We start from the raw sequence: 22,328 nt of genomic DNA, 5'->3' as shown, positions 1-22,328 counted from the left end.
AATATGCAACTGTTCAGTTCATCTCACAGTGTCTTCTCAGGAGAGATCCAGAGCTGTTGCAATACGTCCCTTTCTTTGTTTGGGACCTTTGTTCAATCGGTTTATAAGCAGGAGTATGCTACAGAGTTGAAAGTTTACCTGGGCTCCAGGGGAAATGGGACAAGTACATCAGAGAGGAGTCTGCAGAGGGAGTCTGAATAAGGAGTAGCTACCTCTGCCTGAAGTCCCTGAGCAGCAAGTGGTAGAGGCTGGGAGAGTGCAGGTGGAGGTATCACACAAGATTGCCTGTCCCTGTACCTTTCTCCGCTTATGTGCTTTTGGCTGCTATGGAGACAGGAGGACAGTGGGCTGGGTGGACCTTTGGTATGTCTCCTCTTCTGTTCTTAGGTGTATTTATAGGGTATTGTCTAAGAAGTAGACTCCGCTTTCTAGTTTTGGGCCAACTGGTGTTAAGTCTGGACTCCCACATACTTCCCAAATGATGCTGAGCAAGCTGTGCAGGCCCCATAACTCTATGCCATTATGTAGGCACGTTGTAGGAGCTAGACACCTGAATAGTTTTGAGGATCTGGGTCTTAATTTCCTTGGCTGCACTCATTCTGTAGAAGATGGAGAGCTGTTGTACATACCTGTCCACAGGGCTGCTGTTCAGGCAGCTGGCAAACTGCCTGAAGGCAGCCCACAGCGAGCTCCTCCAGCTGTGCCCAGCTGTGCGCTGAGCTGCCTACCACTGTGTAACGCCATTGGGTGCATCTGTCTTGGTGGAACTCCATGCGCTCTGAAGACTGCTTTTTTTGTTTGAGTCTCTCTGTGTGTTCCCTGTGATCCATTAGGGATATGTGCTATGTGCACATACAACCTCGGGTGTACTGAGGTCTCATCTTGAGCTAAATTTCTGGTATCGCCAACAAATATTTGAGCAGCCACCAGGTCTATTCTGCAGGTTCTCTATCAGCAGTTAAACTGCTGACCTCCTTAAATTATTAACCCCACAGTTTGGAGCATGGACAAAGAAGAAGTCTACTCATTGCTTTAAGGGATCAATTGATACCCAGTATGTACAGAGAGGAAGGAAAAAGGTCAAGGTTTCTGAGATGGGCAGAGGAAAACCTGGCAGGAACAGATGAACATGTTTAGCTTTTAACAGCAGTATTGAGATCAGCAGCAGCAGTTCCTCTCCCTGAAAAATTTACCCTCTGCATAGCGGCTGAAGTGCTTATGGGGGGTTGGTAGGCTTGGCTTTGATTCCCTTCTTTTTCAGAGAGGATTCAAACCCATATTTTGTACAAAAATAGTTTGTCCACTAGGTACAAGCTAGAATCAACAGGCTACTGTGGTGGCAAGAAGGCAAGGCTTTGCAGTCCAGAGAGGACATGCGCCTGAGGAGCCTGAGTTCCTGTTTGGATGCTGCACGCTCGCAGCAGTTTTGGCCCTCACCCGTTCTTTCTCTCTGCTGTCTCTGTGAACATAAGCGCAGGTCACAGACTGAAGCGTGATGGACCTTTGTGAGCAGAGAGAGGAAGCAGCCCTGGAAATACTGACATGCTCTGCTGCATCTGGCAGCTGAGCTCTGTCTGTCCAGCCCTGTGGCGTTGGATTAATCCTTACCCCAAAGGCAGTGTACTCTATCCACTCTATTTCTCAAATCACAGCGTGGCACAGAGCTTGTTCTTGGGAGTCTTCTGTCTGGGTAATGAGCAGGTCCGGTTCTGCTTAAACTGATAAAATTTGACAGAATCACAGGCAGTGTATCTGCAAGTACTTTCTCTAGCTTAACCACTCAATGTCTTGACTTATTCTGCAAAAAAAGTACGTAGAGCAGTGTAGAGATGCAGGAAAAAAACTGACGGTGTGATCCAGATTTATTCTTCTGGCTCCCTGGGAGCAAGAGAGGGAGAAAGAATAATAGTTACCCCAGGAGTTGTCCTTCAGCATCTTGGGCTTTTGACCGTGGCAACTCTAGAAACAGACTACTCAATCGGCAACTGAAGAGGGGGAAAAAATAGTGCAGAAGTCTGATTCATTCTCACCCTGGATGAAATGGCAATGTTCTGTTGTTGTTATTGTTGTTATTTTTAAAGCAGATAAAAATAACAGCACTTTCATCTACATGGTGATCTGTGGGTGTTCGCATTCACTGTGTGTGAAACAAAACATGGCATCCTAGGCCAGAAAGCGGTCTACTGTTTGTCTCTCTCCAAATGCTTTCATCATTCACATTGAATGGGGCAGGACATTGAAAAGTGTTCACTGACTATTTTATTACAAAAAAATCATTTGTTTTGTCTGCATTATTCAGGGAATAATATAGATGACTTACCCTGTTCTATAACTCAGGATGAAAAAAAGCCAGATGAAATAAGTTGCATGAAATTTGCTTACATTATTTGATGAATATTACTTGGTAAGCTTCATTACTTACAATCAAGACTTGGCATGGCAGAAAAGCACTCTGATCTTTGGACAAGAGCTGGGACCCAGAACTCAGTGGAAATGCTTCTGTTAAGAGGCATTGATGTGTGAACAGCCTAAAATTTAAATACTTCAAGAAACCTCATTTTATTTAGAGAGGTGAAAAAAAAAACGAAATTCATCTTTGACTGTATAGATGTATTTTAAATTATAAATATTTCATCTACTATGATGGATGAAGACTCCAAGTTCCTGAGTGCAGGAGCTACATCTTCAGTGAGGGGTGTCCAGGGCTCAGAACTCCTTGGCTGCTCACTTAAAAAAAAAAAAAAAAAAAGCTGCTATGCTATGTATAATTTCATGTAATCATTTGTGTTTCATTCCTTCTATCAGTAGAGCTGGTTGGTTGCTAAAAATATACTTGTGACAAGCTCAGCTGTGAATCAGGTAGGAATATTTATCTTTCCCTCTGACAGAGGAAAACAAACCCAAATGGCAGTATCTGGTGAAGCTTTCTCTTTTCAGAGGGTGTTTACATAGGCCTTCATGCTGTCAAAAAGCAGGATGAACAATAAGCCCCTTGGGACTGTAAGGACAACAGAGAAAATGAAGTGAAAGCCTCGGTGCTTGCCACTGCATCCCACAGGAAATTCTCAACAACCCTTTTAAAGTAATTTTAACAAAATTCAATCCCATTCAGTGCAATTACTGTCAGGATGTCAAAGAAAAGAATTTAATAATGTATTGGTAGCAAAGATAGCTTTCTGTATTCCCCCTTTTTCTGTCTTCGTGGCAACATATTCGTACCTTCCACTGCCATTTTGTAATTAAAAGCAGATCAGGAGTTTGAAAGACACACAAAAACCCTGAGGTTTTGAGCAGGGTTTATATATTTTTCCATGATCTCTTTCCCTAGCAGACTAAGTTGGTGCCATACAATCAAGTTGCTCAGGGTGCTACAGGATTCTTGCTTTGGTACCTGCTACTTTTACGTGTTGGCTTTGATAACTTCCATCTATTAATTTTAAGTGCCAGTAGTGTGGCTGCTGATGCAATATTTATGACAGATTCTGCACTACAGAACAAAGTCTCCTTTTGAAGTGCAAAGCTGGTTTGTCTTTCTATTTTATGTCAGACTTCAGAATTACCTTTGGGCATTCTCTTTTGGAGTACTCTGCTGTAAACAAAGTAAACATCATTTTAGTGAAGACAATAGACTGAATTCCTCTTTTACAGAGGCAACCACATTGAATTCAGTGACATTTTGACTGATAGAAGAATCCGGCTCAATAAGTAGTATTTTGATAACAAAGCCTTTGAAATGTATATTGATGTGATGATGGACTCAAATCTCTGCAACCGTTCCAGCTCACCTCCTGCTCTTGCATAGGGCTAGAAAGTGGGCTTATGGGGTGGGAGTTAGGGAACGATTTTTCATGGTGCTGTACTGATTAAAAATAAGATGCAGGAGACAGCAGCAACCGCTGTTGCTTTGCAGCTGCTTGCTGGTAAAACCTTCCTTCTCATCCCTCCTCCCCCAGACAAGAAATAAAGTGTGAAATGCAAAAACTTCAATTTTGCTGTCTGATGCCTGCAATGGCACTGAATAAGCTTCTTTCAAAAGCACACTGAGCTGACAGCTGAAGCCTGGGGTAGCTCACTCAGGGAAGCAGGCTCATGTGTTGCTCGGTGGAGTCACTGGCTGGAATTGGGATTTCCAAAGTGGTCTGTGAAGGTCTGAGCAAAGCCAGAGACATATCAGCCCCATCAACAGCAGAACAAACTCCCAAACAAACCATCTGATGAAGAAGGCGTATTTTCAAATACGGGGAACGCTGACTGTATGCTGCTAGCTTCACAAGCTGACAAGGCATAAATATATGCTGATTCTCCACATTGTGGTAGTGCAGCTTGGTCTTTCTTGAGTGTCGTCATTAGTCATAGATTTGACTGACTCGTACCATAGTTAGGCACTCTCAGCATCATGGAACTAACCCCTCAGGAAAAGGTAATTTTTTTTATTTCTTTAATATTTAATTACTGAGGGTATTTTGAAGTTTTTCAGCAATGAATGCCGAAAATATGCTTAAGGGGAAAAAAAAAATATCCCTTAGTCCCATTTTTTGCGACAGTAAGGAACAAGATCAGATTTACTTCAAGGAGGGAAACTGAAGGTCTCTAGCAACTGTGTTTCTTCTCCCCACCTCAATCACATGCAGCATGGCACGTGCTGCTGGCATAAAGGAGTGCTTGCCCAGCCCTTCTAGTCGCAAAGCAGCTGTGTCCAGCTCTGGGAACCCACCAAGAAGCGCAAGCCATGTGCAAAACTATGAGGACCTTTGAGTCCCCAGGGACCAGCACGTGTACCTGATGTTCAGTGCTCTGGGTCTTCCAATGACCTCAGCAAGGACTTCAATTGCTGTGTGTGTTGTGGCTGGTAACTCACATTCTCCCTTGCAGTATGCAGCTATTAAAAACATGCAAAAACCTCCACTGACTAAAATAAAAGTAAACATACTACCTTATTTATTTGTTAAACCATTTATAATATAGTGCATGAAATTCAGGGTTCCCTAACGCTTTTGGGTGCAATGGTGCTACTTTTTCCATTGCAATGAATTAATGTCAACTTTCAAACAAAGCAGCAACTCGGATAAGCCTCTCTTTGTAAAAAATAATTACAGTTTGAATCGGACAGAACTGACGTAATAAAGCATTTAAGAAGTTTGGGGAAATCAGTCCTGTCTGCACGATGAGCCTAAGGCAGATATGTAATTGGCTTGTACCACTGCACTTTTTGTCAGAAAGAAATAGTGGATAATCTGGTGCGTTGTTAAAGTTACCGAAAGTATTCACTGAATAACCCTTCTGTCCTGACGGCTCCAGATCTTGTCCAGACATGCAGCCTCTGTTTGCACTTCTGCTGTCCTGGCTGCGGGTACCTGCCATCTCTATGCCCTGCTGCCAGCCTGCTGCAGGGGATCGGGCTGCCCGGGGGTCCTGCCCGGTGCCCACCCATGGGTCCACATCTGCATAGCAGTGGTTCTCCAAGTATGGCTTAGTCTGGGGATTTTTGGTTTGGTTTCGTATGGCTTTTGCTTCGCATATCTAAGGCTGGTTCATGTGGAATCTTCTCGTTAGGTTGTATCAAGGAGTAAAAACTTGTTGTCCTAGCTCGCAGTGTCACACCGAAGAAGAGTGCTTTCATATTGATATGGGTTGACAAAAATGTGGTGCATATGGACTATTAGATCAGTTACCACTTACCAGCAAATCTGCTGAGAATAGACATATAGGTAAACATCTTTAATTAACCAGGTCTGATTGCATTCTATACTGAGGCTTTATTTAATTTTTTTTCCTCTCATAGCTTTAAAATGCCCTGTAATATTTACCTTTAGTTTTATTTTTTTAACCTTGAATCCTTTTAAATATCTTTTCTTGTGTTTATGTTTTCCCCTCTCATCACTTATTTATTATTCTAATTGCCTCTGTGTCTTTTCTCCTCAACCTTAGAGCTTTCATCTTTCCATTCCCTTGCCTTTATTTTTAAAAGTCTTACTTCTTCTTAGCTAATGTTTAATATACTCAGAGCTTCCAAATGGTCTTTCTCCTTCCTTTGGGACGTTGTACTAAGCACTGCAGTGTATGACCCGAAGCTCCATGTGCTTCTGTTGATTTCAGTTTAGTTTTGGTTGGGGGGGGGGTATTTTTTTCCTCTTTCCCATACTGTTTTTTTGGCAGTCTCTCCTGTTAAATTCCCAGCCCTGATATCTTTCTAGAGGCTAATGGCCCTGTCTGTGAAAACCTCCACCTGCAAGCAATAAAGACATGAAGAAATAAGTCCTTTTTTGGCAGTAAAGGGAAGTTGAGTTGATCCGGATCCATCTGGCAGGGCATGTCCTCCTCGTAGCAAGCCATTTCTCAGCGGCAGCGGTTGCCCTATGAGGGAAGCTGCTTTTGGAGGACACGGGGCAGTGGGTCTGCAGTGCCGTCACGGCATGTGGAGTCTCCTGCGGATGAGGAGAGGGATGCCATGGATGCCAGCCGGGCTGATGGCATGCACGGCCCGGAGCTGGTGCTCACCCTCGGAGTGGGAGCAGGGCTGGAGAGTGGGCTCTTTGTAGGCTGCGTCTTGGTCAAAACACGGCCAAATGTGGTTACATCTCTGCCACGGAATTTGAAATTAGCTGTCACTTTTAACGTGGCTGTTTTCCTCAAGTTAACATACTGGGTTATTGCCAGAGGAGGGAACATAATCCCCTCCTCCTGTCTCTCAGGCTGGTGCCTTATTGACTGAGTTCCATTGCTTCTCTGAGAAGAGGGCTGGTGCTGAAGGCAGTCCTCTCCTCAGGAAGTGTTTGGCTGGATGCCATAGGAAAGCCTGGATATTGCCCCTGAATACCTGAAATTTGCAAAATACTCTCTTTTGGTAGATTTATACAGTATTTCCTCTGTTGCTTTTCACACACGAAGCAAGGAAAATCTGCAAGAAATGCTCACTGGGGAGTAGAAACATCTGTTTGGAGAAGATCCTTGTGGTCATATTGATGAAGTGAGTGGCATCCTACCTGCAAGTACTCTTCTGCCTCAGGTTTATTTGATACACAGCATGGGCATAAAATGAAATGGAGAGGAACGTTTTAAAAAAGGCTTGGAGTTGGTCACAGCTATTTTTCTTTCTTTCCCAGATCCTTTCTTGTGGAAGTACTTTGTCTGGTTTGGTTGGTTTACTTGTCTTATTTTATTAAGCCTTATATCTTCATCTGTAATAGAGGCATCCTTCATTACTCCCTTTGCCTTACAAAGGCAAAATACCATGGATGTCACTGACTTCCCATAATTATAGCTGATGGCTTTATTATCCAGATTTTTCCAAAGAGTGCTGGGAGAAGCATCACTGCCTGTCTGAGCTATTGATATCCGGCATGCTGATTGTTAGAAATATCTTATGTCTGGATGGGGGAAAAATTCTTGTGATAAAGACACAGCAACTGCTAGAAGTCATGGACAAGTTGTGTAGCAACCTAAATGATTTTTTCATATTATACTTAATGCTTAGTCTGTACAGTTAGGGCTTTTGGGGTGGTTTTGTATGTGTGTGTGATCTCTGCGATATTTTTCTTATGTAGAACATGGCTTAGGAAAGCACAACCATGTTCTTGAGTGATGGAAGGGCACATGTAAAGTGAACAATGTGCTGACGTAGATATCAGAAGAAGGGTTGGTTGTCTTGTAGAAGGGGACTGCTTTCATTTTATCCTCTCTCTCCCAAAACTGGTCCAGGCCTTGATCCGTGCAGTGGATCTGTGGGTCAGGCAGGGCAGCATGGTGGAGAAAGCACTAACATGGCACTCGGAAAACTTGTGTGGCTTCTTCTCTTGGCTTTGTTACTGGCATTCTGGATGGCATTGAGCAAGTCATTTCAATCCCTCAGCCTCAGTTTTCACCTCTACAATATGGGAGTACCAATGCCGACCACCTCTATAAGGAGTTTGGATGCTTCATCCCCAGGGAAGGTTGATTCTGGTCTCCCTTGCAGACAATAGCAGCAGACAGACGTTTGACTCATCAGATCTCTGCAGAAGATGGTTTATCCTTCAGCAGTGGCCAGTGAAGAGCCTTTGGTTGTGAAGAGTAATGAGAAAGTGACCTCTAATTCCAAAACCATATATCTGAAATGTTTCCAGTGTATAAGATTTCTGCAAACTTTTAAGTATGTGAGAAATCTGAAGAACCTGATTAATTACAGGATGTACTGACAAATGTTTATAAAGTCATTTTGTGCCTGAAGAATAGGTGTGAAACTCTGTGTGAAAGCATTGGTAATTTTGTAGAGGAGACAATGCATGGGGCTTTCTGCTTTGAATGTGGAACTGTGTGCACTGCTTTCATTATATTTGTTGGTTTTATATATGAAACTTGTAAATACACTGATGAGAGTGATGGGAAGCTGCTTCATTATTTTGGAGGCTCACTCAAAATATTTTATTTCTTTCAGAGACTTGAAGATAGAAAATCTGTTGCTAGATGAAGACAACAATATCAAGCTTATCGGTATGAAACCAGTTTGGCAATTCCAGTAATTAAAATTGGTAGTTTTATAAAGAGAGTTTTTGAGACTTCATAATCCTCCATGTGACAACTGCTAATGTTGCTGCAGAGAGGAGCTGAGAGAGTATAGATAGCAATCAAGCTGTTCCTGAGAGCATCTTGTGAAAAAAATGTTCCAAATAATTCAGCTTTAACTGGGTATGGGAATAATCCTACATCTTTTAACCAACAGCTTTCATATTCAAATCGGGAACTTTGTAAAGAATTAAAGAATTGACACCACAGAAGTAATTTATTTTATTATCTTGATAATTTCATATTTTCTAAGGGTTGGATTCTGCCCCCATATGCATATGCTTCCACTGAAGTCAGTGGGAGTTGCACACATTTTTAGCAGCTGGCAAAATTTGGTCCTATATTTATATTCGTTAAATTTGCTTCCAGCACCCAATGCAAAATTGGTTTAGAGGGCTCTTAAAAAATAAAAAAGATCAGCGATAGTCTTGATTGTATTTGGGTATCAGTTGTACACAGCGCTTGATTCATTCAAGTTGTGGAGACATTTTAGATTAATCATCGGTGGGTATAGTCTCTCACTGCCTTTGCGTAACTCCCATTAATGTTAACGTGGGCATTGAAAAGAAAATATTCCCTTCACAAAAAAAACCCCCAAACATCTGTTTATATTTATCTCCATGCCTACACTTTTGCCAACAGCAGTGTCTGTGGTTGCAGACTTAAAAACTCCACTGACTTTCTTTCTTCAAAAGGTTTCATGATCTGAAAAGTGATGAAAACCACTTAACATTCAGGTCAAATGGACACTCACTGTAACATATAAAGCACAGGCATCTCCAAACAAACAAGAGGATGATGCTTAATGAAATCTGAAATATTCAAAATTTACTTAGGGAATTCAGTCTTTGGAAATATTACCCTGACTTTTAGTCATCACTCTGTAGCGAATCAACCAGCTCTGGGAAAATAACAGCAAAAGAGAACTCTGCATTACCTCAGCTATGGGTCAAGAGGATACCGATATGTTACCATGAATCATTCATCAGTAATGATGGATACCACCCATTATCTTGATTTAGCGGATAAGTGAGACCAGATGGTGTGCAACAGTGCTATATGAACATCTGATAGATTTAAAGAATTTCTATAACTTCCCCGTTATTGGGTGTTTGATTACACAACAGTATGTGAACTTGACATCCAAACCCAGACCTAATCGGATGATATGTGTACAATTAAAACTCACATGCCAAAAAATTACTTCAGAACTGTTCCTGCAGTTTCATTTGCTTCGGTTGCATGGAAGGGTCTCCTCGCAGTGGGTGGTGTGGGAAGAACAGAGAAAAGAGACAGTTCGATCTTCCATAGCCTTACTAGTGTTGAAATAAATTGTCCTCAGGTCTGCAGCCTGATGTTTTAAGCAAAGCGGATTGTGCACAGTATGTATTTTAAAACAAAGCAATTAAATCCCACTGTCCAACTGGGTATATTGTAGAAAAATAAAGGTTGCTTTATTAGTAATAATTTTGCTGTAAGTAAAAACAGATTTAATATCACAGTCAGCTCATGCCATATCTCGCTAGTGATGCTGGTGATCTCTGTTTTTCACCCTGAAGAAGCAGTGCCTCTGTTCTTCATGCTCTGTCTGCTGCGCTTGCGGGGAAAGCTGGAGCGGGGGCTGCAGAAACCGGCCTCAGGTCCCTGGGCAACCTCTCCTCACCAACACCTCTTTTCCAGGTGGTAGCAGAAGTAGTGCTTCAGCTGCTGCGCAGCTTTCCGTTGCCACCACGGTTTCACAGGACAAGGAAAATTTTCCAGCACCCGTCTGTGGCTGGTGGCATAGACCAAATAATTTACCCCTCTTCCTCCTCCCTGCCTGTTCCTTCACTCAGCTCATTCAGTGCTTAGTACAATATTTTACGTAGCCTGTCTTTCTAGAAATGTGATGGATCGGTTGCATCATTACATAGTCATGACCAAGAAGGCTCTTCAATAGCAAAGAGCATGTTTTGAGGAATTACATGCTGCTTTCGACGCTTAGGAGATGAGACTCTAAGCTACAAAACCAGCTCACGTTAACTGCTTTGGGGTGGGAGTTTGGTCTCTGTGTCTTGTACAGCAGCAAACACACTAGTACCTAATAAAAAATGTTGCTCTTGTAATATAACTGTGAAATGAAGAAAACCCACCATAAAGGAAAAAGAAAAGGTGAAATGAAGATTAAAAACATACCAGGAAGTGGCATTGCAAATCCCTGCTTGTTCATGCATTTCAGCGAGAACTGAATCCCTTGAGCCCCTTTCTTCACCCAGCTGCTTAATGACACCTTGCTTTTGTTACTCTTTTTAGGTATGTGCTAAGGTGGTTTATAATATGTTCTTAGATAGTATTATTAGAAAAATTCCCTTTGCTGTGTTAAGTGGACTTTTTCGTAGCTGTCTGTTAAATATTAAGAACATCAGGATTGGAAATGCTGGAAATAATTCACTTCTCTTCACCTACCAGCCCACGGTCGTAGGTGTCTGATAAAGATGCTTTGAAAAGCCACTCACAGGCCATGCGAAGTCCTTGGCATCCTGCTCGAGGACCTGTGGCACCCAAAGGATCCTGCCGATAACGTAGCTCTGCCGAGCTCTGTGGAGCTCTGCTGGTCAAACTTGTCCATGAGCTTTGTGCTAAGGCTTCTGTTATTTCCAACTGTCACAGCTTTGGAGATAGCCATATATCCATAGCTTAATGTTGATTTCCTGGAGGCGTTAAAGAGTAGTAGCGTAATGCGATACCTCGATAGTATGAACAGTGGGGGTGGTGGAGTTTCCATGTCATAATATTTACTTTGGAAAAACAAGTGTGGCCTTTGATCTGAATTCTGTAATTAGCTCAGCTTATTGAAAGGAAGCCCAAGACAGCGGCAGGAATGGCAGTGAAATTATCAGTGCTGGTGGTAATGCCGTTCTTATCAAGATCAGCAGTGCATCCTTAATAAAAATGACACTGCGATCACAATGTGCTGCCACAACGTTAATAACAATATTCCCATTTCTTTTGCGATAAAATCCCTGTCCCCAATATGCATGTGTTTGCACACATTCTGCATTTCAGCAGGCACTAGAAAAAAAAAGACTATACCTGCCTAGATTAAATGAATGAGCTGAAAAACATGAATAAGATGTTTATAGTTTAAGCAAATAAGATAATTAAAACCTCCACTAGAATATACCTCCATTGATAATGATAAAAGGATACTGATTTACACTATCACAGAATGTAACCCTAATATATTTTGTTTGTAAAGCGTTATATTACAGTCAAGTAATTTTGAGGTGGTATGACACAGTAGGGTAAAGACCATGAATAATACTGTGTGGAGATATTATTTCTAGGAGTTTTAAAAAGTATCTTGCCATTGACATAACTCATCTCGGGGCATAGCTAATAAATACATTAATTAAGTAAACGGATCCTCAGAATTATTTGTATAAGCCCCAGGGATAATACCTATCTAGCAGAGATGATTAAGCAGTGTCCAGAGACAATTGTTTTCCATCAGAGGCAAGGAAATTGTCTTGATCCTCATTCAGTTTTGACAATGTTCTCCAGCAAACCCCCTTTCAGCTTCTTTGCATGTTGAATACGGTGCTTCTTGTCTCTCTTGTGCTTGTCTCGCTCTCAGAGATGCAGCCAGTTGAGTGGAAAGCCCCGTGCAGTCATTTGGGCACTCTGGCTCACATAGTCATCTTTATAATTGTATTTTTTTGTAAGCATTATATTTTTTTCCTGGTTTTGTAAGGGAACCAGGCTTATGTGACTGCCCTGTCAGGATGCTTCTAATACTTTGAGGAACTCGTGTCTGATTTCACCGAAATTTAAGGTGGGGTAAAAGCTAAAGGACAGGCCATTACTTCAAGTGTTATGCAGATAAGGGAGAGAGACCCAAATTAATGGCTGTGGAGAGAGAATATTGCATGGGCTCAACAGTTGCCTGCTATATTTGGCCTGCAAGGTGTGATGCTTTTAGCTCACCCAGGCAGGTGGGTAGCACACCCAGAAATACGCTGTTTTACAAGACACATGGATGCAAGACACAAGTCTATAGGAAGAGGATTCAGCAGTCTGCTTCTCCTGACTGCCTCGTTTATGTATGACAGTTTTCCTTTTAAACATGCATGCGTTCTGGGAATTTTTAAGAAGACTAGATAAAAAAAAAAGGAACAAAAGAGATGTCAGTGTTCTTAACAGCAGTATTTTTGTTGTTGCAGCTGTCATCAATAACAAGTTATTAATAAATGCAAGCATCTTTGATTGTGACCTCTCTAGATCCGCTGCTCCTGGTTATGTTGCCCTGCAGCATAGACTGTTCTCCCAGCCTGTCAGCTTTGCCCATGTCATCATCCTCCTTGCAAGCTTGTCTTGCTTCTTCCCTTTATCACATCAAGTTGTTTGACTTCACTTTCAAGACCCTTTGCAACCTCTCCTCACCGTCTCATCTTGTCTGCCAGGCTGTAGTTTCGTAATTGCTTTCTCCCAAGCCAGGCATGGGCTACCACTAGACAGGGTGGGCTTGCATGTTGCCCTCAGCCGCTTCTGCTGCTGGTGTGACTCTGTCTGCATTTCTTTCCTTGCTTAGTGGTTTAATTTTTAAGACCCTTTCTTAAACCCAGCTCAGCCTGCAGCCATACCAGCACTGGAGCAGACAAGGGAGAGATTGCGGGAACACCCTTCTCGGCGGCAGCCTGGGCTTGGGTTGCCTGAGAGCACTTGGGAAACTGCAGACTCCTTTGGTGCGGAGAGGCTGCCTCTTGTCTCCGATCAGTTCGTGGTGCCAGCCTTTGCCAGTCCCTTATTATTGCCAGCAAAAGAGTGTCAGATACACCCAGGGGCTACAAATACAATAATTCAAGGCAGAAGCTGAGGAGGGGAGAGCCAAATCAACACATTCCCCTTCTTGCTCCAAGATCTCCCTGGGTTATTTCAGAGCTGAAATGCTGACTCTGCAACCCTGTGCATTTGTGCATCGCCACAGTAGTCCCAGAAAACAACACCCCCGCCCCCTCCTGCCTTGAATCTGATGGCTCATTTACACGATTTAGAGGAAAATGTTGAAGAAGTCCCACTTAAACTTAGCCTCTATATAACATACTGGAGCAGTATGGAATCCATGACAGCCTGAGGTGGCTTTCTGCCCCATGCACATCACGTAGTGCCTGGGACATGCTCAACTCCAGTTGTTGCCACCCAGTTCCCAGTGAAATGTAGTTGCTTTGTGTATGAAATTGATAATTGTGCATGTTCTAAGACTTTTTTATTGTTTGTGGAAGTCTCTGGTTATTTAGCACCTCAGAGAAACAAATTATATAAAATTTTTGCATGTAAATGATTTTTTTCTTAGGCAGTTCATTGCATAGATTTTGGAAAAAAATGTGCTTTTTTTCCCTTGTGTTCTAGCGTGGTTTTACTGTATCTCTCTCTTTCATAACTCTGTCTCTGTGCCTTTCGCAGACTTTGGATTGAGCAACTGTGCAGGCATCTTGGGTTATTCTGATCCATTCAGCACCCAGTGTGGGAGCCCAGCATATGCAGCCCCTGAACTTCTGGCAAGGAAAAAATATGGGCCCAAAATAGACGTTTGGTCCATGTGAGTTACTTCTCTAGTTTATAATAGTTATTACTGTCATCGTTACCCATTGCTCAAATGAGAAACGTTATTCATGTATTTGGCTACTCTGAGCAAGAAAATCTGTTTAATTAATATGGCTCTGTGAACTAAATTGCGCAGATACCTTGTTTCGAAATAGATCTTTACATGCCTGTATATAGGTCACTAGAACATATAGCATGGCGAGATCGCAGTAAAGCACAGCTGTTGATCAGTGATGTTCAGACTTAGTAGAAGACATGGCTCTGGCACAAGAGGACCAACAGCTTTTTTATTTTTTCCCTAAGGATCCTCAAGCACTCACATGGGCTCCGTGCACTATCCACAGTCAAGTCCAACAAGAAAAGTGAAATCAAGTCAGGTGATCACTTTGAAAGCACGGTCATTAAAGGGGGAATAAAAATGGCCAGAAAACTTGTGAGCCTTTCTGAGCTTATTACTGTTCAGGCAAAAGAACAGACAGAAGTTCCCAGTGCCAGAGGTAGAGGAAGCCAGAAAGATGTTTTGGAGTAAATGAATTTGTCTGCAGTACTGTTTTAGACGGTGCAACTCGCACTACCCTCCTGTTGGCCATGGACATGATGTTGGTTATCCTTATCGGTCCTGGAGAGGAATTAGCTGAAGTCAGTTGAGTTTGCTTTAGTATCAACAGATTTTCCCTTACCAAGTGGGGATAATAACATCTGAATAAATGTCAATGAAATAGCAGAATTATGACAATTCCCAAGTTGAAGTATTTGGAGTGCTTGGAAAATGTGAAGTACAGTGTAAGTACTACTAGTGCTAAGAAAGACTGGCCATAGTTTATACATGAGACTAGGGCCTGGGTCAAATTCATCTCTTGGTTTGATACGGTGGGTACCCTGCTGCTCCTCAAGGCTGTTTAGAACTTCCCCTGCTGAAGCCTAATTTGCAGTCTGCCCTCCGAGGAGACCCATATGTAAATCATTGTATGGCTACTGAATTTTTCACTCCAGCAGTGGGCCATCTGTCCACATCAAGGTTGAGAGTACCAGCCCTGAGGAACACAGGCAATCAGAGCACAGTCGTTCTTGTAAACCATTTAAACTTCTCCAGTAATAATGTCCTGCTCTTTTTTTTTTAATAAAGAAAAGAAAATATGGTTAACTCCTACCCTTCCTCATAGCTGAACAAATGGTGCTATCACAGTTCGTGATAGCACACCGGTTTAGTTTCTTTCTGTTCACATACATGTATTCAGCAGACTGGGGAAACAAATTTCCAAAAGGGAGGAATTCCACCCAAATTGAATTTAAAGCCTTTTTAAGAAGAAAAAGAACAAGAATGCCCAACCCACTCTTCATCACTGACTTTGCTGGGCATAAACAAGCAGGGAGTTTTCTTACTTGTAATTGTTCACACCTGACTTTTGAGCTGTACCAGAGGCCACGGAGGTCACCTTTGGGTGCTGAACCATGACCTGCGATGTCCCCGTTGGTGCAGGCAGTCATTCCACACCCAGGGCAGCACCAGGACAAGGCCTCCAAAAGCAGCATGTTTATGCAGCCTGAGGACAAACTTAACTGTGGCGTGGCATTTAGCCGAGGAGTTGCCTAAGAGCTGGGCTCAGTTCTGTAGCTCCCAGCTTGTGTCCTACACATTGTGTGACCCTCCATGAGCAAACCTCTGGGAATTCTTGCCCAAATCATTGTATGCAACGGAAGAGAGAGCTTTTGAGGGTTTTTTTTAATAGCTGTCAAACATTAAAGATGAAGTACAGTCACTAAAACCTAAGCCTAAGTTTTTCCTTGTTCCTGATCATTTTGGTTTCTTTTTCTCTGTTTTCTTTTAGTGGGGTGAACATGTACGCAATGTTGACTGGAACATTACCTTTTACTGTGGAGCCGTTCAGCTTGAGAGCTTTATACCAGAAAATGGTGGACAAAGAAATGAACCCTTTTCCCACCCAGCTCTCTACAGGTAATCAAGGGGGCGTGCTGGGACCTGTTCAGATCTAGTTGGTCAGAACCATTATGTGGAATTCTGGATTGTGAGTTATGCTACCGACATGGCATGCTAATTGTGAAAAATACTCTTTTTTTCATTTTAGCATCCAAAAGATCTCCAGCAGTTGCTGTAGTATAACTCCTTTTGCTTTGACTTCTGTATGTAAGCTGGAGAAGTGTCAAGTTCTGCTGAATATGAGAGAAGAACAAACCTGTGAAATTCTGTGAAATTGCTTTTATAGAGTAGTTGGTCAGTTTTGCACGTTCAGATGGTTGTAGCATAGGGTATAGGTGCATGAACACATTATTTTGGAATAACAGATTCCTGGGCATTATGACTAGGGTTGACTGATAAGCTACCTTGAATGACCTCCTCACATTTATTATGGAATAATGACATGCACACAGAAGGTTATATTGGGACAGTGATCTTTGATAACCTTTGTGTGTTCAGAAAATGCAAAATTGTTGATGTATTAGTATTAGAAATATTAATTCCTGCTTCAAAGCCATGTCACTAGGCAACAGAATCATTTTTCAGCTTATAGCAAGACCGTTGTCAGCATTTGGAACAAACTCTGTTTTGTAGTTGGGTTTTATTTTTGTATGCTAAACTTGTTCATGGAGAGCTTCTGTTCTCCTTATCTGGCAGCCTGTTTACAAGGGACATTCAATAAAATTAAAAGATTGCAAATAGAAAAAGAATAACAGCACATACATTTTCACTCGGTACACTAAGGATGGCAACCATTGTTACGGGGTATAAGAAAAAGCCCTTGGAAGTTGTGTCACAAGATGAATTCTCCAAGTACAAATTTACCTGCATACAGAAGAAGTAGGTGGTTAAGGGTTTTCTCACACAGGTTATCCATAGATCAAGCAAAGTATGTTGTTCCTTGTTCACTCAGCATCTGTACGAAGTACACTTTCCCTGCCAGCAGTTCATGCTGCTGGCATGTTGTAAAGTGGTAGGTTTACAAGTGAGCTGGGATGCTGCAAGTCTTGCTGTTATTTGACGCAATTATACTGTTTGGTATTTCCATTCTGGAGACTTCCTGTTAGGATTCAGTTGCACAAAATGGCTATTTTAATGTTCTAGCACATGCTGTAAAGCCCCACTGAGTAAATTAAAAGAAAGATTATACTGACTGCTTTGTGCTGTACTGATCTAGATGCCAAATCCTGCATCAATTGCAAAGTTACTCTTGAATTCAGGGACTTGCACGTCATAGTAAGCATTTTCCAAGTTTGGCAAAAAATTTACCGAACTTACCTCCCAGAGTGAGGCTTTTACCAATAAAGAGCAGTTATATAATGGCTGTGTAGTGTCTTTGAACCAATGGACTGTTTCCCTAATCGTTGTTTTCTTTCAATTGTCTTTAAATGGGAGATTTCACTGACTTCCCTGGGACAACTCATGTATTAAATGCTGAATCACCCACAAAAGGCCTGTAGAAGACCAGACCTTGGTATCAAAAAAGATAACAGTACTTTTGACAGATTTCATTTTACTGTTTCATTCATCCTGCCATTTTATAGCGGAGATCAAATTTTCTGACGAATGCGTGTCTGTAGCATTTGTAGCTCACTGACAGTATGGTCTCCAGTGAAAATGGTATTTTGTTTGTCTTGTGAGAACTACAGCAGCTTGAACTTTCAGAGGTGATGGCAAATTAATGGAATAGATTTAAACGTGTTAACCTTTACTCACTGTGAACAAAGGTACGCATTGGTTCTTGATCTAAGTCAGCAGCCTTGTGCGTTCACTGACATGGCAAACTGTGATTTAAGATGACATTTGTTCTTGCCATGGTTAGGCTTTGGGTCAGTAGGTAGAAACTCCTCTGCTCTGCGAATTGTTGTGTTTGTTAACTTCTTAGGTTTATGGATCTTTTTCTTTAATCAGGCTTTCTTTTTCTGTAAATTCACATAGAGATTTTTTGCAGGAGTCTGTTTTGCTTGTTCAGTACGTTGTCTTTCAATATTGAATTTCACAGTTACTGAACAGACAGTCCCATCGTAAAAGTAGCCAGTCTTATCACTAAGCAAGAGTATATTTTATTTGTGTTAGTTAAAATGTTGGGTGACCATCAGCACCCAAAGCAAGTGTGTAGCAACAGGGAAAATTTGGAGTTAGTGTTTGATTTTCTCATTTAGGAAACTGTTTTTTATTAAGCTTCTTAAACAACACAGCTATCTGATTATTGATTTTAGGTGAGCAGAGTTCAGTTGCTCAGGAAGTTGGTATTCACCTTGCACACATTCCTTTTTTCCTCAATTTACTGCTTCTGTATGCTCATGGTCTTCCTTCTGGAACAGAGAAATGAAGTAGAGACGAGAAGAAAAGCCATCGTCTATCCATGCCTGTACTTTGGAGGAAGGATTTTATTAGGTGGAGCTCGCTCATGGCTTGTGAAATGACCTCATTGCATTTTCTCTGGCCAGTTTTGTAAGCAATACCTGTATACCTATAACCAGGCATACCCTGACAGTGTGAACAAGACACTAAGTTGGTTTCATTCATGACAAGGAACATGAAGACAGCAGAGGTCTTGAAATCCCCACCTGAAGCGCACTCTGTTTCTGGTCATCACTGACCTCGGTACATTCAAGCAAGTTAAGAGAGAAATGTCGTTTCTCATTATGCTGGTCTCTCATTTGTCAAAAGAGCAAAGTTTGCCCCAAAATTACACCATGGGAACAAAATTCCACCAAGTGCAGGTCACTGGCTAATCAGATTAGTGCTGTCCTCAAGCTCGTCATAAACGAGGCTTCAGGTAACGAGGCCCTAGCAGGGTGTTTCACAGTGCCCTTTGTTCACCAGCCTACTTGGTGCGGCAGGAAAAATCGCTTCATACACAGTGGGTCCAAAAATTGATTGGGCAGCTTTGTGTTTGCTCCCTGGGGGACTAATTTTGCTGTCCCACAGCCGTGCAGCTAACTGGAAAAGGCTTCTCTCCTCCTTGTACCACCTGAGAGCTGAAGTCAGCCAAAGTGCTGTTACTCATCTCCTCCATGTTGCCCAGGTCTGGCCGGCCAGGGACCCTCCCAGGGGGGATGTTCTCTCCAGAATTAGTTTCTCCTGATCTGGATCTGTTTATCTCTGTGGTGCTTCACAAGCCTCATTTAATTAGTCTGACTTTTGCCAAGGGGGGAAAAAAGTAAGATTTTTAAGGAGACATTAGCTGATTTGCAGACTGAAGGTGGTGGTGATGGAGGGGGAGGGTGTTGGTTTGGGGAGGGGTTATTTATTTTGCTTTGAACCCATGGGATACATGTGGTTTCTAACACAGAGATGGTGAAAGTACTGGAGAGAGAGAAGGTGAAATGGAAGAACAAGGGGTTTGTTGTTTGCCATAATGAAGGGGTTCCATGCCCGAGAGGCATGATGGGAGGGCACTGGGGGCATGCGGAGAGCAGCTGTAGCATCAGCTTCCAGCAGGCTTATGAACTTGGATGTAGGCTTTTCCTGCTGCTTCCGCAATATCGCTGTGGTAGGAAAATAACAAAAATGTTGGGAAAGATTTAAGTAAAGTATCTCCCATAAATCAGCGATTTGTGAGGAAAGGGCTTAGAAAAAACACAGCTGATGCCCAGCTGAACCAGTAAATACATAATGGTAACTCTCTTCCACATACAAGCTTCTTGATAGTAGGCCGGCATTGAAACGGGTAGCCTCTCGGGGCCCTCTCCAGCTGATACTTGATTTCTGCGGGATGTTGAATGCCGAGGTTACCCAGGCTGTTAGGAGCTGGCACCTATTGGGTCTAACTCTGATTTATTTGAGGAGAAACCCTCCCTTCCCCGTCCACTGTCTTGCCCTGATGCATCAGACCAGCCATCCTGTCCCATACTGCAGGTGAGGGGTGATTTGGGTGGGCCTGGGGAGATTAAAATGCTCGGGAAGCCAGCCAGGCAAACACGGAGGAGGGCAGCATTCTCACAGAGGAGAACCAGTGAAGGGCAGAGGTGCTGTGCCTAGGTTAACGTTTATGCCTTTTTTAGATGAGGACATTGTGGCCTCATGAGCAGGCATATTATTCTCCTTAAACTGCGTGTGGGAACAGGGATTCATGAGGGTTCCGCTGTATTGCTGGTGGAGAAGACATGTCGTGGCTGCTCTGCTTTAGAGTAGGGGATGGCATGGTGCCGAGTGAGCGTGCTGTGACGGTGAGATCAAATGCCTGTAAACCTGAATGGGAAGACTGGCTCATAGTTCCGCAGTTTTCTAGCATTGAGGCATTAGCACATCCCATTCAATCTACTTTGTAACACAAGAGTTCAAGGGCTTTGGTTTGCCTGTGCTGAGCTGAAGTAGCTGTGTTGGCAAGGCTGTACTGCAGCTTACTCAGAAGGCACATCCCAGAGGACAACGTCCCGTGCCACAGTGGTCCTGTGCTGCCACTGCCCAGGGCACCTGCACTAGTAAGGAGATGAGTAGACACGACATGCTCAGGAGAGCATAGGAGGGGAACTGCAGATCTGCTGTGGAAGAAGGTGGAAAAAAGCCCCCAAGGTCCTGTCCATCTGACTGGGAGAAAACTGCCACAGCCATCACTTCTGCCTCTTGCTTGCTGTTGACTTCATTCAGGACTCATCTAGCATCGTCTCACTTGACTGTGTCTCCTCTACAAAATCATTCTGATCTTGGTTTTTCCAGAATTAGGTTTCTTCATCTTTCATGCAGGGAATTGTAGAGGACATAGTTAACTCTTTACTATCTTGTAGCTGATAAACGGAATCTAGCCTTGATAATTTGAGGAATAAAGACCAGACCTAGTTAAAGCAGAGTTTATTTTCAGCTCAGACAGACACTTCTTGTGAGTCTTTAAGCAAATCACTTGATTTCATTGCTCCTAAACATAAAAGAAGTACATGAATTAAAAATATCAGAAAAGTACTTTTGAGAGTTTTTGCAAGAAAATCCCGAAGGATGATTGAATGTCACTGAAAATTGAAGGTTCAGTATCTGAAAACAGAATGAAGCCTGTTAATTTACTGTACTCTTTTAATTTGGCTAAAACCTCCTGCAACTGATTGTGGGTTGGATAGAAGCCAGGAGAGAATTTGTCCTTACAATGTCAAAGGGAGCCCAATTCTCCATGTCTTCCCTCCCAGCTCTGCATCCCTCCCCTCCTCTCCACTCACCCCCCGTCCATCTCCTTCTATTTTAAACACAGATTGAGTGATTTGCCTCTGACCTTACTCAGGCCTCTTGTCCTCATACAAAAATTAAATTTTGGCTAACCTGCTCAGAAACTTTAAACAGGCTCTGAAACAAAAGGCACTTTTTCTTCTCTCCTTTATGACTCTATAAATCATTGTGATTATAAATCATGTTTATTTTACTTACTAATGCCTTATCAGTTTTTCCTTTTTCTCAAGGACATTAGAGCATACCATAAGGAAAACATTACTTTTTAGTATACTCTTGGTCAGGCTACACACCTGTAGTAACTCAACTACTGTGTTAAGTCATAAAGCAGATGACATAGCTATTGGGTTTTTTGCTTGATTTCTTCACAGCGGCCATAAACTTTCTACGATCTCTACTAGAGCCAGATCCTGCAAAGAGACCAAACATCCAGCAGGCACTTGCAAATCGATGGCTTAATGAGAATTACCCTGGAAGAGCACCACCTAATGTCACATATCCAAACAGGTACTGTGCAAAAGAGGGGAGAAAGCCTGCCAGGGTCTGTATATATTATGTATGTTAAAATGTGACCGGCTCTGGTGTTTCAGTTCCATTTGTGTGACAGCATCCCAGTGCATTTTCTGGGGTTGCTTTTGTGACTCCACCCTAAAAGTAGTTAGGATTGGCCACTGAATGTGTGTTGCTTGAGGTGGTCAAAAACAATACCTTAAATTAGAAGCTGGCATACAGTACATTATTTGCAGGGTGGTCTGTGGTGCAGATCATATGATTAATTGGCTCCAGACCTTGGAGTGGGTATGTGTGACAGGTAGTTCTGATCTTCTTGTTTGTCAGTAAAAGCTAAGCTACTTCTGCAGTAGAGGCTATGCCTATTTGTGATACATACATGAGGTTCTGTGGATTAAGTAAATATGCAAACTGTGGTGAGAAAGGTCAGAGTTAAATGATCTGGCTTTGTTGGATGTTGATCTTGAATACCTGCATGGTGCTAAATGCATGACTAAATGCAAACAGAGAACAAATCTCATGGCCAAACATCCATCTAGGGAAAAACAGATACTTG

The 22,328-nt window shown here is 42.4% G+C and overlaps 1 protein-coding gene across 1 annotated transcript in view; it reads left to right on the top strand.

The window, feature by feature from the left end:
* Positions 1-22,328, top strand: part of HUNK (hormonally up-regulated Neu-associated kinase) — a 57,177-nt gene that overhangs the window by 21,069 nt on the left and 13,780 nt on the right. The window contains exons 4-7 of the mRNA XM_010585330.1: positions 8,414-8,469; positions 13,984-14,119; positions 15,954-16,081; positions 21,634-21,769. Of these exons, the coding sequence (XP_010583632.1) occupies positions 8,414-8,469; positions 13,984-14,119; positions 15,954-16,081; positions 21,634-21,769 (456 nt within the window). The remainder of the gene's footprint in view (positions 1-8,413; positions 8,470-13,983; positions 14,120-15,953; positions 16,082-21,633; positions 21,770-22,328) is intronic.

The sequence above is a fragment of the Haliaeetus leucocephalus genome, unplaced genomic scaffold (assembly GCF_000737465.1).
Source record: "Haliaeetus leucocephalus isolate CR32 unplaced genomic scaffold, Haliaeetus_leucocephalus-4.0 Scaffold93, whole genome shotgun sequence".
NCBI lineage: Eukaryota > Metazoa > Chordata > Aves > Accipitriformes > Accipitridae > Haliaeetus > Haliaeetus leucocephalus.
This window is presented reverse-complemented; position numbering and strand designations above follow the sequence as displayed.